Source organism: Astatotilapia calliptera, chromosome 23, assembly GCF_964374335.1.
Source record: "Astatotilapia calliptera chromosome 23, fAstCal68.1, whole genome shotgun sequence".
Classification (NCBI taxonomy): domain Eukaryota; kingdom Metazoa; phylum Chordata; class Actinopteri; order Cichliformes; family Cichlidae; genus Astatotilapia; species Astatotilapia calliptera.
Genome location: NC_137443.1, coordinates 9,443,281 through 9,459,375, shown reverse-complemented (window position 1 = coordinate 9,459,375; position 16,095 = coordinate 9,443,281). Strand labels below are relative to the sequence as shown.

Here is a 16,095-nt window from a genome sequence, read left to right as displayed (position 1 = left end):
GAGACATCAACGTGATCAATATGTGCCATAATTTCAAAATGTTATGGACAAAACTCTTCTTTTTTGTCTAAAATTAACATTGTTGTTAACAAAAAGTTGCCAGAAATTCCCAGTGTTTCAAATGTGATACAAAAAAATGAATAAATATATAATAAAAATATATCATCCAAAAAATGATATAGCAAAAGAAAATGTGTATTTTGTTGTAAGGGTTAATAAACATCGCAGTTCCAAAAAATCTGGCTATTTGTAATGGGTTGGGTTAAAATCTTCTGCTTTACGTACAAGACTTGGCAGACTAATTAGTGTCGATATGATACGATATGATATGACATTAAAGATGAGGTTTATCTGTATATTTTAAACTACATCAAGTTGTTACCCTTTAAAAGTCCTTATGCACATGCACCTTATGCTAAGGGAAGTCAACCTGCTGCTAACTCTAGGTTTCTGTATACCACCATCTTCTTCTTCTTATCAAAGTTTTGACATGAAAGCCTATAAGTATTTTTTTTTTCCTTAAAACAATTGGTTAATCCCAAGGTACCTGTAAGAGCCAAAGTCAATGTTTATGTTTTTCCTTTTTGTTTTGGTGGCACAGGTGTATAGCTTTACCTGCGTCTCAGGTGATGGTATGTGGGTGTGGTCACAGTCTATTTACCTGCGTTTGCAGCAGGTGTGTTGGGTGTTGGTCTGTTGACCGTCATTTTTTGGCACACCAGTTAATCCATGCGCTATTTGTAAATTGATTGAAAACGCAAATGTTTGTTTTTGTTTTGTTCTTAAAATAAATGCGCAAAGTACAAGTACGACTCATTATGGATTATTGGAGGCGCGTCACAGGGACACAACCAACTCAGCCGGCCGCGGCTTTATTTACGGATGAAAGTCGCAACAGTACCATTCCTTTGGACATTAAAGCTCTTTCAGGTGAAAAGGACATCATCCTTTCTACGTCAACATGACACACAATTCTTTAGGGAGCAAAAATCAAATTCAAATGATCCGTATCTCAGCCGCGTCCTCCCAGTCAGACAAACAGGAAGGTTTATTACTTTCCCCTCAGAGACTGCTGTGTTTGGTGGTCCACTGCCTCAAGGTCTCAGAGCTCAGCCTGCACCTGTGGCTGGTCGCGTACACAGCTCTGGAAAAGAAAACAAATACAGTAAATAACCCCTCCTCTGCTTAATGGAGCTTAAGATGGCCTCGCTCATTTGCCACAAGCAGAGGCTTTGAAAGGACTTGGAGCACAATGACTCCCAGATAGCCCTTCATAGTGTCAGCGGCTCTCCGCTTCTGGTGTGCTTACATAGCCTTGTGATCGTATCAGCTTAACGGATAAGGGGGATGTGAGACCAGTGGCTGTAAAGATTTGATGCAGAGGTTAAATATACGGGTTGCCCACATTTGCCAGGAGAAACAAGCGGAAAGTCCTACACAAACATCATTGTGTGCTACTGAGCCACAAAGACTAGAGGTTATATCATCAAAGGCTCATTCAAGGACACGGAGGTAAACTGTCTCAGACCTAACACACTCTGAAACGTGAGAAAGAAAGTGAGGTCTTTCTTGAGTCACTATCTAGATATTTTTATTTCAGAGAAAGAAAGGCTTTTTGTCCCTTTGGTGCAGGTATTGTCTCAAAAAGTCAATACTACCATGGTGTATCTGTAGACAAAAGCACTATTCTCTGTCTTGTGTTATGCCTTGCTTTTCATTGTAAATGCCAGATTTCACTGCTTCTCCCAGTTTCGCTCTGCACGGGGGATTTTATTTATAACAAGGATGTAATTTATGAGAATCTGAAGGCTCTGACTACTCCATAACCCAGGTCAGACTCACTCATTCTTCAGCTTGACAGGGCTGGGCTCCTGGAGTTATGGGATCAAGGCTGATGTCTTACAGAGCACCGCTCGGGGGAACAGGTATCTGCACTTCCTTATTTTATCAGCCCTCCAACAAGTGAACATGAACAAGGGCCACTATAAATCATTTGCTCCTGATGACAGCCGAGAGGCAGGAAGGCACAGCATCGTCTGATGTTCTACATGTGTGCCGTCATTTTTTTGCCTTTAAGAAATGAAGCATGACAGGCTGAGCCTCTCTTAGGGCTCTGTGTGGGTGTACACCTGCGTAGAGTGGGCAATAATTGACTTCTTAATTGGTTGATAGTTGCTTTATTATTTCAGCAATCGTCTTCTGGTAAGTTATACTAATGGAAATGTTTAAAGTTCAAGTCTGGTACCTCTGGTCTGTGAACTGAAGTCGAGTTAGCAAGTTCATCAAAGTCAGTTCCTTTGGTATCTCTTGAGCTGCACTTTTTTGGTGACAGTCTTTTTATTTTTGTTGTTTTTATTAAAGTTTGCGGGGGGAAATCAGTTGTTTCTCTTGTTTTAGATTTCTGTCAGTGTAGCAATAAAAAGCTACTAAAATATTCCACATTGTCTTCAAGGGTGTCATTATAGTAGGTGTGAAAGAAATAGTGGTGTTCTATCAGGGCAAGCAAGGCAAGAAAGGCACTGCTTGTCCAGTGAAATGTAAAAACAGACATCAATTTAACACATATTGCAGTTAAAAAGAAAAATCTCTTTCCTTTTACCGCAAACATTTTTCTTTCATAAAGAGTCTTAACTGTTTGCATTCATCCTTTAGATTACTGCCTTCTGTGACCACGGTTGGCAGTTGTCTCTGGAAGCAAGCATTAACTCTGCTTGACTGGGAGCCATAGGAATCTTGTAGCATCTGCCATTTATCATGTGCCTGTCCTGTTAACAAAGGCTTGAGCTGGTCTAGCTGTGAGGCCTGCAGCTTTTTCTGGTTGTTTGCAGATGCACGTTGTGGATAAACCTCTAGTCTTTCACAGGAAATTGATAGGAGACTAGTGTACTAGACAAGCTGCCACTTTCACTGTACTAAAGTCTAAACATAATATATAGATACATAAAATATATAATTGATTCTTTTTTTTTTAAGTCTAAAATCTTGACTTTTACACATTTTTACACCTTACATTGTAATCCCAGTGGCATCCGACGTGACCTTACTTACTTCTTCATTACACTAAAACCAAGACTTCATTCTCTCTTAATAATACTTTGTTCTTACTTTCTATATATAATTTATTATTATTATTTATATATGACAAAGTGTTACATTAAAAAGATCAATTTTTATTGCCTTCACATCATAAAAGTTCCAGATGGGTGTTTTAATTGAACAACTTAATAAGTATTTAAGGCTATAATTCTGTACTCTAAAAACAGAAATTACTACTGTTGATCAATAATTCAGATTTTGAGTAAAACTGCTACACCTTAAAAGTTCAAATCCATCTTGACCTTGTTGGATTTTTATGTAAAGTTCAATAGTTGTACTTGAACTTTTATACTTCTGCGACAGAAAAGGGAGCAACACATGTGCAGCCTACTTTCTTTCTATTGGACCACTGACTAGGTGACACCATATGTATATTAGGACCTGTTACAACTAATAAACCATCTTATAACACTGTCTGTATGTGCATATTGCATGTTTATACAAACTACTGCTACAGCATTTGTTGACTCGGTGCTGAAACGGAATGAGTTTGGAAGTGAGCCAGCCATCTTTTATTCAAGTGACCTTGACGATCTGTCCACACCACCATGTCTTTTAAAGTGGCGAGAGAAAGAGGAAGTGAGAGTGAAAATACAAACATGCACTTTTTCTTTTTTGTTTGTTTGTTCTGTTTTGTTTTTTGAGCGCACATATATTGTACAATTGGGCCGTGTGTGTGAGGGAGAGACAGACAGGGTCACGGTCAACAAGGCAAGATCAACAGATTCATTACGTTTGTTTGATCAATAACTTCCTGTGGGAGATAGATGTCTTTTGGCTTGAGCAGCTGTTCGCTCTGACAATAGTCATTCCCCTCACATGATATTCCTGTGTGGTGAGGGAATTGTCATTCAGCGCATGTTTGTGCGTCATTCAGTGTATGTGTGTGTGGTCCGGGTGGGTAATTCACAGGGCCCAGACAGAAACCCCCAATTCCACCTCACACTTTTCAGAAGGGTCACCCACACTAGAAGCCCTCGCTCCATAAAGCAGGAACACAGTGCACGTTTGCCTGCGTATGCATGTGTGTGTGCGCACGTGTGATTGTGCAACGGACTGAAACTTAAATCAGCACATGAAAGGTGTGTATCTCAGTGTTGCTTCTCCTGCTGCTCTGACAGGAAACAGACCTTGGCTGCGGTGTATGGTTTCTCCAAGCTCCCACACAGGACTCGGTTTCAAACATGGTGCAAAATTTAAAACAGAAATGCAGCATGAGTGGGAACAATGAGGCCAATGTTATGTCACTAGTTAAATTTAATGCCACAGATTACTCACTTCTGTTCCAAGTATTTCAATTTTGCATTATGAAAAAAAAAACTGAGATAGTTTGCATATATCAGAGCCTCAAAGGTTTTTAAGAGTTGTTTAATTGTTTATTTTCCCTGTGTTTCGTATCTATTCAAACTAAATCCTCTTTACAGTTCCTATACACCAGGTTATTCACCTCAGCAGGAGATTGGTATTATTTGTGTGTGTAACGCAGGTCTCCCTAAACATCATGGATCATGAGGGCTGAGACAACAACTGCACAGGGGAGGATGAGCAGCAATCAGAACAAAGAGAAAGAGAGGAATTACGGCATATCTCTCAACACATTTGCACAAATGTTTTGGCTAGACTAGTTGAGTCTTCTCTGTCATCACTAATCAGCTAACAATAAATCCCCGAGCAGCTCTTGGTAGTGAAGTAAAGATCTAGAGAGATGACTCTGTCTGCAAGAGAAGGGTGCTTTTCACACAGCATTTTCAAATATTCACTGAATAATGAAAAGAATGGGTTGAATTTGGTTTTCTGGCAGTCCATCATAGAGTTTTTCTCCTCTGCGGTTCACAATGAACCATAGAATAGGTCAACATCTTATTGGATTTTCTGTTTTGTTGAACATTTTCTGCCAAGTTGAATTTCTACTTCGACAGCCGAGCTAGCTCGCAGAATTTGTGCCGGAGAGTTTTCTGAGCTTTTGCATTTACTCTGTTGCTACAGTGCAATGCATGGCCACGTAATGTACACAAGACGCTGCTCAGCATGTCTGAAGTGAAGACAGCGCTGTAGTTCCTAATGAGGCCGAGGAGTGATCGCTCACAGCAACAACGTGCTGACAGAACTGACCAACGCTAAAGCTCCAGAGGTGGACCAGCACGCTGACTGATCTCTTTAACTCTCAAGCTTTTCAAAATGAGCCTCTATGCTCAGCAACACACTGCAGGGCTTTTTAACGCGTGTTTTTCTTCACAATGAGGAAAAGTCAGCAAATTCCAATAAACATTCTTGTTTACTGGAATCATCAGCTTGGTTTAGGCTGAGCCGTTCTTACAGGGTTTTCCTTCCCAAAGAGGACAAAAAATGTGAAAATGAGTTAATTCTCTATTATTCTTATGGAGCATTTCCTGGCCAGCTTTTTGCTTTAGTATTCGGTTAAGTTATCGTCTTTCTCACGACTCGGTGTCCAAGGCACCATTGTGCTCCAGAGCTTTAAATGTGGTTACATTTCCTGAAGGCTGTTAAAACATAAACAATCAGGGCATGCCACTTCCCATACTTCTGGTTTTTGAATAAGATTTTCATGGATGGAAACACAATCAGATGCAAAATGACAGAACAGTAGATCAATATTCAAGCCAGTATGGAGTGATGTGTTTGGTGCAGTAGAAATAGGCTGTAAAACAAAACTGACCTATTAACACATTTACTAACAGAGTATTTCTAGTCGGGAAGAAAGGACTCTCTTTGAGGATGCCGATGTTCACATTTTGTACAGAGAAGACAGATAGTGTTAGAGAGGAGTAAAGGAGGCCATCTATATCCACTGAGAATGACCATCATTGAACTGAGGTGGTGGCTTACGACACCAGCCAACTTCAATGCAATCCTGAGATCCCTTCCCAGGTGTCTCAATCACCTTTCACACCTTGCTTCAATTGACCTCAATAGCTCACCTGATGGCGGGCTGAGCAATGTCTCAGAGGTTTCACCTGTCGGCCCCAGTGATGGTAATGACCCATGCTTTTTTTTCACACCTTGGGTCATGTGAAGACTCGCTTGATCAATAGTGGGTTAATGACCCTCAGGACTGCCTGTTACGGGACAGCCCCCATTAGGGGTTAATTACCTGCGTCTCTCCACCAGTTGTTCTAGAACTGAAAAATCTTCTTGGATGAGAAGTGATTGTCTTCAAAAAACTAAAGAAGTCCAGATGTCTTCTTTTCAAGCTCTCAAGATTGTTTTGTATTCTAGCATGTGACAGACTGCTGCATCCTAGATGCATGAAGGAGCGTTTCCGCAGGTCCTTCCTCCCTGCAGCTGTCAGACTGTACAATCAAAACTACTCCCAACAAACATAAATGTTTACATCAGCGCTGTAATTTGCACTAATCAACCAAACAACTACTACTGTTATAACTCTTAGATTATTTTTCTCAGTTCATATAAAAAACTCTGTACTTTAAACTTAATAACTGTACAGTACTGTTTTTGTAACTATTGTCCATGATGTAAATATTTTTTCTGTAAACTTTGTGTGTGTTTCTACTCTGTATCCTGTTCTGTTTTCTTTCTTTTCTTCTGCTGCTGCTGTTACAACCAAATTTGTAATTTGTGGGTTAATTAAAAGATTATTCTATTCTATTCTATTCTATTCTATATGTTCTTAGTCTGTTCCTTGGCATTAGATAATTGTGTCTCTGCTTTACACCTATAAGTTTATTAATGAAGCTTGCTAACCAAGCTTAACACTCCATCTTTTCACTGATAAAAGGCAACTTCTGGCTTCAACCATGGTGGCAGCCAAAACACTGACATCAAAACTTTAAAAAGTTGAGTCCTTGATCTCACAGTATCTACTTCCGCGTTTCTTACTGTCTTTTTACCTATCGAACATTTTAATGTTTACAGTTGGCTAGCTGTACATTCGAGACATTTAGGGTTGATTGAAAAAAGTAATTTCATGATGAAAGCTTTACCAGCCCTTATGACATTACACGCCCTCTTCTCACTGTTATACTTGTACTTTCGGGGCGATCGTGGCTCAAGAGTTGGGAGTTCGCCTTGTAATCGGAAGGTTGCCGGTTCGAGCCCCGGCTTGGACAGTCTCGGTCGTGGTTTCCTTGGGCGAGACACTTCACCCGTTGCCTACTGGTGGTGGTCGGATGGCCCGGTGGCGCCAGTGTCCGGCAGCCTCGCCTCTGTCAGTGCACCCCAGGGTGGCTGTGGCTACAATGTAGCTTGCCATCACCAGTGTGTGAATGGGTGGATGACTGGATGTGTAAAGCGCTTTGGGGTCCTTAGGGACTAGTAAAGCGCTATACAAATACAGGCCATTTACTTTCTGTTAAGGGGAAGTTTGTCTACAACATTTTTAAAGTCACCTTTATGACAATGTTTGGTGGGTAGTCTTGTTTGCTGGTTTATAAAACCAAGCAATAGTTTTAGTGTTACAAAGTAAACAATTCACAGGAAAAAAGGAAGGAAGAACTCATGTTTAAGTGCTGGGTTATCTTGAGTATGGTGGTGGTGGAAGGTTTGGTTTTTAATGATGGTCCCCTTCCTAATTTCCACCTAATGAAATAATCCCCATCTACCTGCAGTGATACACCACTTTTTTTTGCCTGGAGTGGTGTTTGGAGATTAAATTAAAACCATCGTGTAAATCACAGAGCGAGAAAGAATATTATGAGAATGGTGAGTGTGGTTTTTTTTTTATTTCCTCAGGCAGGCAGGTTTTCATCTGAGGCTCTTGTGTCAAGCATTTGACCTCTTTGCTGGTTTTTTAGTGTCAAGGATTTTTAGGTACTCAAGAGCCACAGTCTGCTTCCATGGAAATATGGCTTGAGGGCATGTCCATCACTGCCGAAAGGGTGACCCAGAATACCCAAACACACCCTGCCCAATCGTATTAAAATTCCTCTGCATGGCACACACATTCCACTTTATTCTAGTCTATAGACGGGAAGGGTACCTGTTGCTACGAAACACCAGCCAAACACACGGGTCAGACAAGCGTGTCCGTGTCATTCCTAACATGACAGTGGTTTGCCATAAATCTGTACCGGCACGGTAATAATACTCCTGCGCAGTGGGCGTGGCTGGTGTTTGGCTCTGTGATCGCTGGTTGGAGCCCAGTCTGGCCCACACTCACAAATGGGGAGGCAACACAGGAAACTGGGGCTTCCAGTAAAAACATGTAATTAGAAACACATTGACTGGGAGCTCTGGCATGATACACCCATCAGGAAGGGAGAGACACATGCAGGCAGGGATGCACGTAGGTTTTTTTTTTTTTTTTTTAAGTGATTGAAGTGGAGGACAAGATCACTGGGTCACTGGGAAAGTCCCATGAGAAAATCCAGTGTTGTAAGACTAAAATGGAAAAGCAGAGACATGGACTGTGACATGTTGTTACAGACACAAGCTTAAGAGAGCAGAGCGATAATCAAAAGCAGGGACATCTCAACACCCAATCTGACCTGTCAGCCACTTTAGTTTGATATGTGGCAGACAATAATATTCCACTGCTGCAAATCCCTACTATTACTACTGTTTACAAGATGCAATATAAATGCCACTGTATTTAAGATTGCGTCAGTATGGCCTGGAGGCCTCGCCACTAAAGAGCAGACGGTGCACAGCACGAGCTTCGCGGAGAGCGTGGGCCTCAGCGTGGCCGGGCGGCTCAGGCCATGCCCTGCATGCCCATGTGGTGAACCAAACTCCAGAGGGAAAGCCAGTTAACCCGGCCACATGTGATCTGAGAATCCTCACTAACCATGCTCCCCTCGAAGCATGTCAGGAGCTCAGAGACACCCTGCAAGTTTATATTTATGTGCAGGGGAGCTAAAATGTAACTAAACACAAATACCTGGAATTAGTTAATAGTTTTTAAAAAAATGCACATGAGCTAAAATGTGAAGTTTACTGCAGCATACTGCAACATTTGTATGATTTCAGGAAGCCAAAGGCACATGTGGCAAGATTTACCAAGTTTGAATAAGACACACAGCTCTCCCGCTTCAGTACGATTCTCACAGTCATATCCTGGGATACCAGATAGCCTCTGCACAAGGACAGATGTGAGAAAGAGTCCCTACATCCACAGAGAGAAACCATCAGAGGCACTCTTTAGTGTGTGGTTTTACAGATCAGGCAAGTGGTGACTGTGGCTTCAGAAAGGGGAAAAAAAAGCCTTAATTAGCCTTCACTCCCAGCAGACTGCCAACCTAAGAATAGGGGATAGATTAACAACGAGAACTGAACACTTTTAATCAACTCTCAAAGCCTCTTTTTCCTTGTACCCACCCCCACCTTAATGTCAACAATCTACAAACACATAATTACAAAGAGTAGAGGAAATGGATGTTTCATAGGTGATGAGGTTTTATACATTTTAAAATACAAAGGTGTGAAGTGACAATTCACAGTCTCAGAATAAACTGCTGGAAAATGGGCATTAATCAAATGGGGAGTAATTGAAGGAGCAAATGGAAGTAGATGGAAAAAACAGAAAAGAAGTGCACTTTTATTGAAATGCATGAAGTTCTGGTTTGAACAATGATTTAAAAAAGAACAATGTAAACACATATTTTAAGGCACAAAACCCTTGGGACATTTATATGAAACCATACTCTACAAATCATTACCAGAATCAACAGAAACAGTACTTTGCATTTTTTATTTGCCCCAGATTTGGGAAACATTTGTCCAGAATCTGTGACACAGGTATGCTAACAGGCTTTAAGCACCGCTGGTTTTCATACAACAAGGTGTGGGAAACGAAGGAACTGCTCAACCCATTCCTCAAGGTAAAGATGAAGGTCACACCCAACACATTCATCCAAAAACAGATTTCAAGAAAGATGCAATAGCAATATGTTTACAGCTATTGTGTAAAAACTATTTAGGACCTATTTCAGATTTTCTAGGCATTTTCAGAACTCATAATGCTATAGCATGCTTCTAAAAAGTACAGTACATCTGAACAGGTTTGGACCTGTGCCTTGTATTTTCATCTTTACATATAATCTTCCATTTAAATCAGTAAAACATGAAGTGAATGAATGAATTTTTTGTGTTTATTAATTTAAATAAGACTTCTGGCCTGTGCTCTGTGTTGCTATAGGAACCATAAAGCTCAATAGAAAGTCTGCATAAAAAACAACTGACATGGACATCTTGACACCAATCATTGTCCTGTTTTAAGGCCTGTAATTCACCATTATGGCTACTAGAGTTTGTTATTTTTTGGAGCCAAAAACGACAATATTTGGGTGAAAGACTAAAGTGTTAAGTTGACATTCAAATCCATAGATTATGGATATCGATAAATTAACAAACTACTAGATTTTACTCACCAAAAGTGAAATACACTTCTCTGCCACAGACCAGGCTGTGAAATTTGTCAGATAAATGTATTCAAATACTTAAAACAGCACCAACACCACAAATATGGTCAGAATCTAGTTTAGTGGCTCCATTTAGCTAAACAATTTTAGCCGAGGCCTGCAGTTTTTGTCACTTCGCTGGCTTTATTTTTCTGCCCTTGAGACCCATGCTTTGTTTTGCCTCCTGAACAAAAGGGTTTAGCCTCCCAACAGGAAAATATGTAGAAAGTGTACAGATAAAACTAAAGTGCACAGAAAAGTTTTTGGTCACAACTTGTCTTCATCATTTGGCAACTGGCCACAACTGTACAGTAAGGTATTCAGAGAACAGTGGAATGGGTCATGTTGTGGCAGTATGTACAGTAACACTGGTTAGAGTTCAGAAAGACCGGAGCAGACACAGAGGCTCCGGAGGCAGATCAAACATATCTGGGATTCTGTTTGTTCAGATCTCCAAAAACAATATGGAAACAGTATGACCGAAAGAAAGTACAAATACACAGTCAATGTTTCAATTTTGAAATACTCGCCTTAATCTTTTCCATGTCCTACATGCATGTATCATTATTAGCAACATTTCTGCTATCTTTCTATCTGCATATCATCTTAGAGCACAAGACTTAAGTTTATCTGAAGAATAAGATCTCGTTTTTAGCCAGTGCTTCCTTAATTGGCTCTAACTCTCCGTTTCCCCGTGGACATTCTCCATATGGACTTTGAGGTAGTCGTTCCTGGTGAACTTCTTGTGGCACAGCTGGCACTCTGCCATCGGTCGGTTGGGGTTGTGCGTCAGCTTGTGCCTGCTGAGCATCTTCTTCAAGCTGAATGAAAGGTCGCAGACCTACAGAAAACAACAAATAGAGGATTATAGGAGTCATAATTACACTATTTAAACACACTTTATTTAAATCTGGCAATATCTGCTCACTGTAGAGCCTCGGTGCAACAAAAATGGGACACGCACTTGGCAACAGAAACGTCTCTTTTCTCCACACTGGTAGCAGGGGGAGGGGGGATGCACGCAACTTAACATCCATCTTAAATGAGGCATTTTACACTGTACAAATGACTTCAGGGCCCTCTATCAATCAGGATAATCCGCCAATGGCTGGCGTTCAGCTGCAGTTTAACATACAGCTTGGAGAATCGCAGCATGTGTCCTCCTCGCTCCATCTGCGAAGAACGTCAGCGCTATGAATTACATTCAGAAAATCTCACAGACAGCTTACATCTGTGGGTGAACGGCAAATATAGAAGCTATGAATGAAAACAGCAGAACCATCACATGATACCATTCCAATAGTTTATCAGGTGGACTTCCACATTTTCATTGATGCGCTATCATGTTGTCATTTATGTTGCTCCAGCAATCTATAAATCTGCTGCTGTGTCAGGAAAAATATTTTCAATTTTGCAAAGTGAAAGAAGGACAGCAGCTGATGAGAGCGAGAGAGAGAGAGGGGCCTCCACTTCTCATGGTATCCCAGATGTTGCTTGATGCTTCGACAACATTTTAATGCTGGTTTGACAGACGCTGCATTCAGAACCCCTCCAGCTCGTCTGGAAAATGTTCCTGGGACTGTGTGATCTCTTTGTCTGACTCAAAATCCACCCCAAAATAAAATCCACATGTTATTTCTATTATTTCTAATAGTTTATATGTTGAATTATTTCTTCCAAAGCTGGGAAAAAGGATCCAGATGAACGCTTGATGTTGCCGAGAGACACGTTCCAGTGATGCTTCACCGGAGATGAATGGGATACTGATTGTGTGTCCTCAAACGACAACTGTAGATGATTCTCAGTGAATATGGGCGCATATGCTGTTTTAGAATTCAATGATCTTGTGGATAGAGGATTAGTGGCGTGTTAAAGCTCAAATGATAATTTAGGAATCCAGACTGGTGCTTTAAGCTTTGTTTGAATAAGACATGCTTGGAATCTACAGTTACGAGCTTAAAGTACTCTGCGTGACTTCAGCGTCCACATCAAAAGTCAACAAAAACGGGATAACAGAAGTTGCATCAGTTTGAAATCTTCTGAGCTTTTGCCTTGAAGACTTTCAGCACAGGGAAAATCCATGCGAGTCGTATTATTATCATAGTTTTGGTTTTGTAGCAGTTTTAGTCAGTGTCTCTTTTTAGTTAGATCACTCACCTTATTTCTTAGTGTTGAGCTTTTTCCTGTATTTCCTGTGATTGTGTTGTTTTATTTTCTTTATACATAGCATAAGTTTGCTCAATATTTGCTTCAACTTGAGCCCAATGGTAGCATTTTTAGGGTCTACTGTAACAGGCCATGTTTTTGTTGAACTTTAGGCTAAAATAAATTTGCATAAGAAATAAACATTCATATTTCACAAGACTAGAATGATTTAAATATGCATTATCAACTCCACATGGAAAACTAGTGTAAGCAACATGAAAACATGCCATGGTTTATCTTTATTATATAATGCAGGTTACTAATTCTTACTGTTTCTCATTTCATATCCCTGTAGCCATTTTTGGCAGGTGGGGGTCAGACAGGCCTCTGCCGCTGACCACCACCAAATTCACCCAGGATACAGCCAGCTTAAATGACTTAGTGGTCAAATATCCAACCAAAATTCTGCCAGAAGTTTGTTAATGGCTAACAAAACTGTCTTGCTAAAGGGCATTTAACCAAATATTAGGGGGGATGTATGTATATATTGCAGTGTGTATCTATACTTTTGACCCTGTGTGGATTAATTAAAATCCCCAATAAATTCAAATTTGTTTTTTAGTAATTAATAATATATTCTGTATAATCATTCCACCCTGGAGAAAGCACAGTTCAAAGAAGTCATTAAAAGCCCCAAATTAACATGACATTCAGGCTCGTGATGAGTGTATGGAAACTTCAGACCACAACTGTGGATGGATGGATGAATGATTTGCTGACGCTTGCTGAAGCAGTGACGCAACCCCTTTGTTTCTCTGCCGTGGCTGTCACATGATCCTACTGATATGTCTCTGTCACCTAATCCTCTTACTGTTTTATGTATGTTTATATTTATGTACCAAGTTGCTGCACTTTTTAATACATCAATGTCATATTGATGGCTCCATTGTGAAGGTAATATGAAGGTAATGAAAGCAAAGAAAATAGGGAGTTAAGGGAGTTGTCACATGGGAAAATGGACCTGCTTGATGAGTCGGTGAAGATTTGTGTCATGATTTCGCTTTCAGAGTTACATTCCTAATTTTGAAAAAAGGCATTTTCAGCTCCTGTTTGTTGTGTACTGACGAATAAACAAGAAACAGTAACTGCTTTTCATACTGAAATCCCTTGAAAACCTCACAATTATTAGGCAAGTTTTAAATAACATCTCTTTTTCTGTGATTTCAAAGAGACTTATGTATATTTATTCACGATAGACATGAGAGATAATGATGTTCTTGGAAAGTGTTAGTCACACTAAACCAAAAAAATATGTGTAGCATCTGTGTGTACAGATTGGACTGTTATGACTAGCAGAAGCGGCTTACATGAATGAGTGTCTCTGTGACCAGGTCAAATCAACAGAAAAAGCTCCAACAAAATAACTTTCTTTTCAAAGTCTGTAAACCGTTGCTTGGGAATAAAAAAGCAATCGCAATGTTAATAATGTTTAAAGGTGTCCTGCAACCCAGACCCCTGTATTGTTTAGCCAGCACCATAGTTCGGCGAGTTCAACTTCCAGGACAGTTGTGGCTTTATAAATGAAAAACAGAAAACACAAAATTGGACAAAAACAAAAGCAGGGAGAAAATTTTTCCAAACACTAAAAACAAATTCTGTCGCGTGTTCTCTCCTCAATCTCTGAGAATAATTATTACTCCTGCAGCATTATAAGCAGAGAGTAATTTCTCCCTCTGATCCTCTAAATGTGTTTATGTGAATCAGCCCACTGGGCCCCTCTAAAGAAGAAAGATCGCTATCTGCCTCTAACTGAGCCCCAACTCTTCCACACATCTGGCCCTATGCCAGCAAAACAAGAAAGAACAGACAGTGGTTGATGGTACGGAGGACCAAAACCGCCAAATTTTTTTAAAAAGACCAATAAATTGTTTAAAATGTAATTAAATTAAGAATTAGATATGACATAAATTGATATTTCTGGTTTAACTTGTTTTTTGGGAAAATAAATGTTGTAATAACTCCCCCATTTATTTTCTTTTTGAGTAAATTTCCTTTGTATTTATTTTTATTAATTTTCCATTTCTGTTGTGATGCTCGCATCAGTCAACCAATAGACACAAAGTTGAAATAAATGATGAATAATTAGTTGAATTTATTTTTCTTTTAATTCTTTAGGCACATTTATAGCTATAATTAATTTACTGAGTCAATTTATATATTTTAGGCAGTTGCAGTGTTCCACAGAGCTGCGCACTCACATCACATTGAAAAGGCTTCTCTCCTGTGTGAGTCCTCATGTGCTCGTCCAGTCCTCGTTTCTGACTGAAGGCCTTGTTGCACTCGCTGCATTTATACGGCTTCTCCTGCAGTGAAAAACACACAAAGGCACAAATTTAAAGAGGGCACTTTGTCTGTCAGTGTACAGCAGAAAAATACATTAAACAATAATTCACCAGCTTTGGTCACATATGGACAAAATCTGGAGGGAAAAGTGTAATGACAGACATATGTACAAACAGGCATGCACAGCACAGTGGAAAACACAATAAGATGTGGAAACACATACATTCACCTTCACGCACTGATGTTTTCTCACTTCACACCACAGCGGTCTCCCTGTGCGTTTATGAAGATATGAAATGAAAGATTGTACAGTGCCTGCAGTAGAGAGGAAATGAGCACCATAGAGGCCATCAAAAACACATGGATTCCTCAAAAGAGAAAGGAAAACAAAGGAGAGAAAATCTCTTTGAACGCGTATCAGTGCACTGGCACTCTGGGGCTGTAGAATATCACTCCTGCGTCTCCACACCTCATCGGTTTACCGAAGAACATTTCCTCTATGCCTTTCGGAGGCCTGTCTCACTGTCAGTCAAAGCTGCTATATCACAGTGGGTGTGTTCACAAAAATCTCCCAAGTATGCCTGTGTGTGTATGTACAGTCGAACGGTAGGCGTGTGCTCCCCACTTCGAGGGGAAACGGCGGTGACACCTAAAAGACTTGAAGAGAAGTAAGACGCATGTAGATAGCGAGGAGCTGTTTCCCAGTGTCACTCTTTGGAAAGCTGTTTTTGACGAGTCTGGCTGATAGCAGCGACTCTACCCATTTAAAGCTTAGTTGTCATGGGAACAGGGTGAATGCAGGAAGTTAGGGTCCTGGGAAAGGCACTATCATGTGGGCGGGGCAAGGAGCGCCCAATGACACAGGACACAAAAGGAGGTAAAGATCAGGTCCACTGCATGAGCGGCTTTAAGTATGCAACAGTTTGTGTGAATGTGACTGAATAAAAGGGACGATAAAGCTGGATCTCTGTGTGTGTGTGTGTGTGTGTGTGTGTGTGTGTGTGTGTGTGTGTGTGTGTGTGTGTGTGTGTGTGTGTGTGTGTGTGTGTGTGTGTGTGGGCGAGAGACCGCCGTCTCAAGGAAACAAACTCTGTCTTGATCAGTGTGATGCAAATTTCCACTTAAACCTGCAGCC

At 40.4% G+C, this 16,095-nt stretch overlaps 1 protein-coding gene across 2 annotated transcripts in view; it reads right to left on the bottom strand.

Annotated features, from left to right (window-relative positions):
• Positions 1-10,976: 10,976 nt before the first annotated feature.
• The window catches only part of prdm5 (PR domain containing 5), a 41,296-nt gene continuing 36,177 nt past the window's right edge, over positions 10,977-16,095 (bottom strand). For both annotated transcript variants that reach the window (XR_013905668.1, XM_026159323.2), the window contains 2 exons: positions 14,876-14,980; positions 10,977-11,313 (listed from right to left, as the gene is read on the bottom strand). Coding sequence is in view for 1 of the 2 variants with exons in the window: in XM_026159323.2 (XP_026015108.1) it covers positions 11,149-11,313; positions 14,876-14,980 (270 nt within the window). In the remaining variant the exon portion in view is untranslated. The remainder of the gene's footprint in view (positions 11,314-14,875; positions 14,981-16,095) is intronic.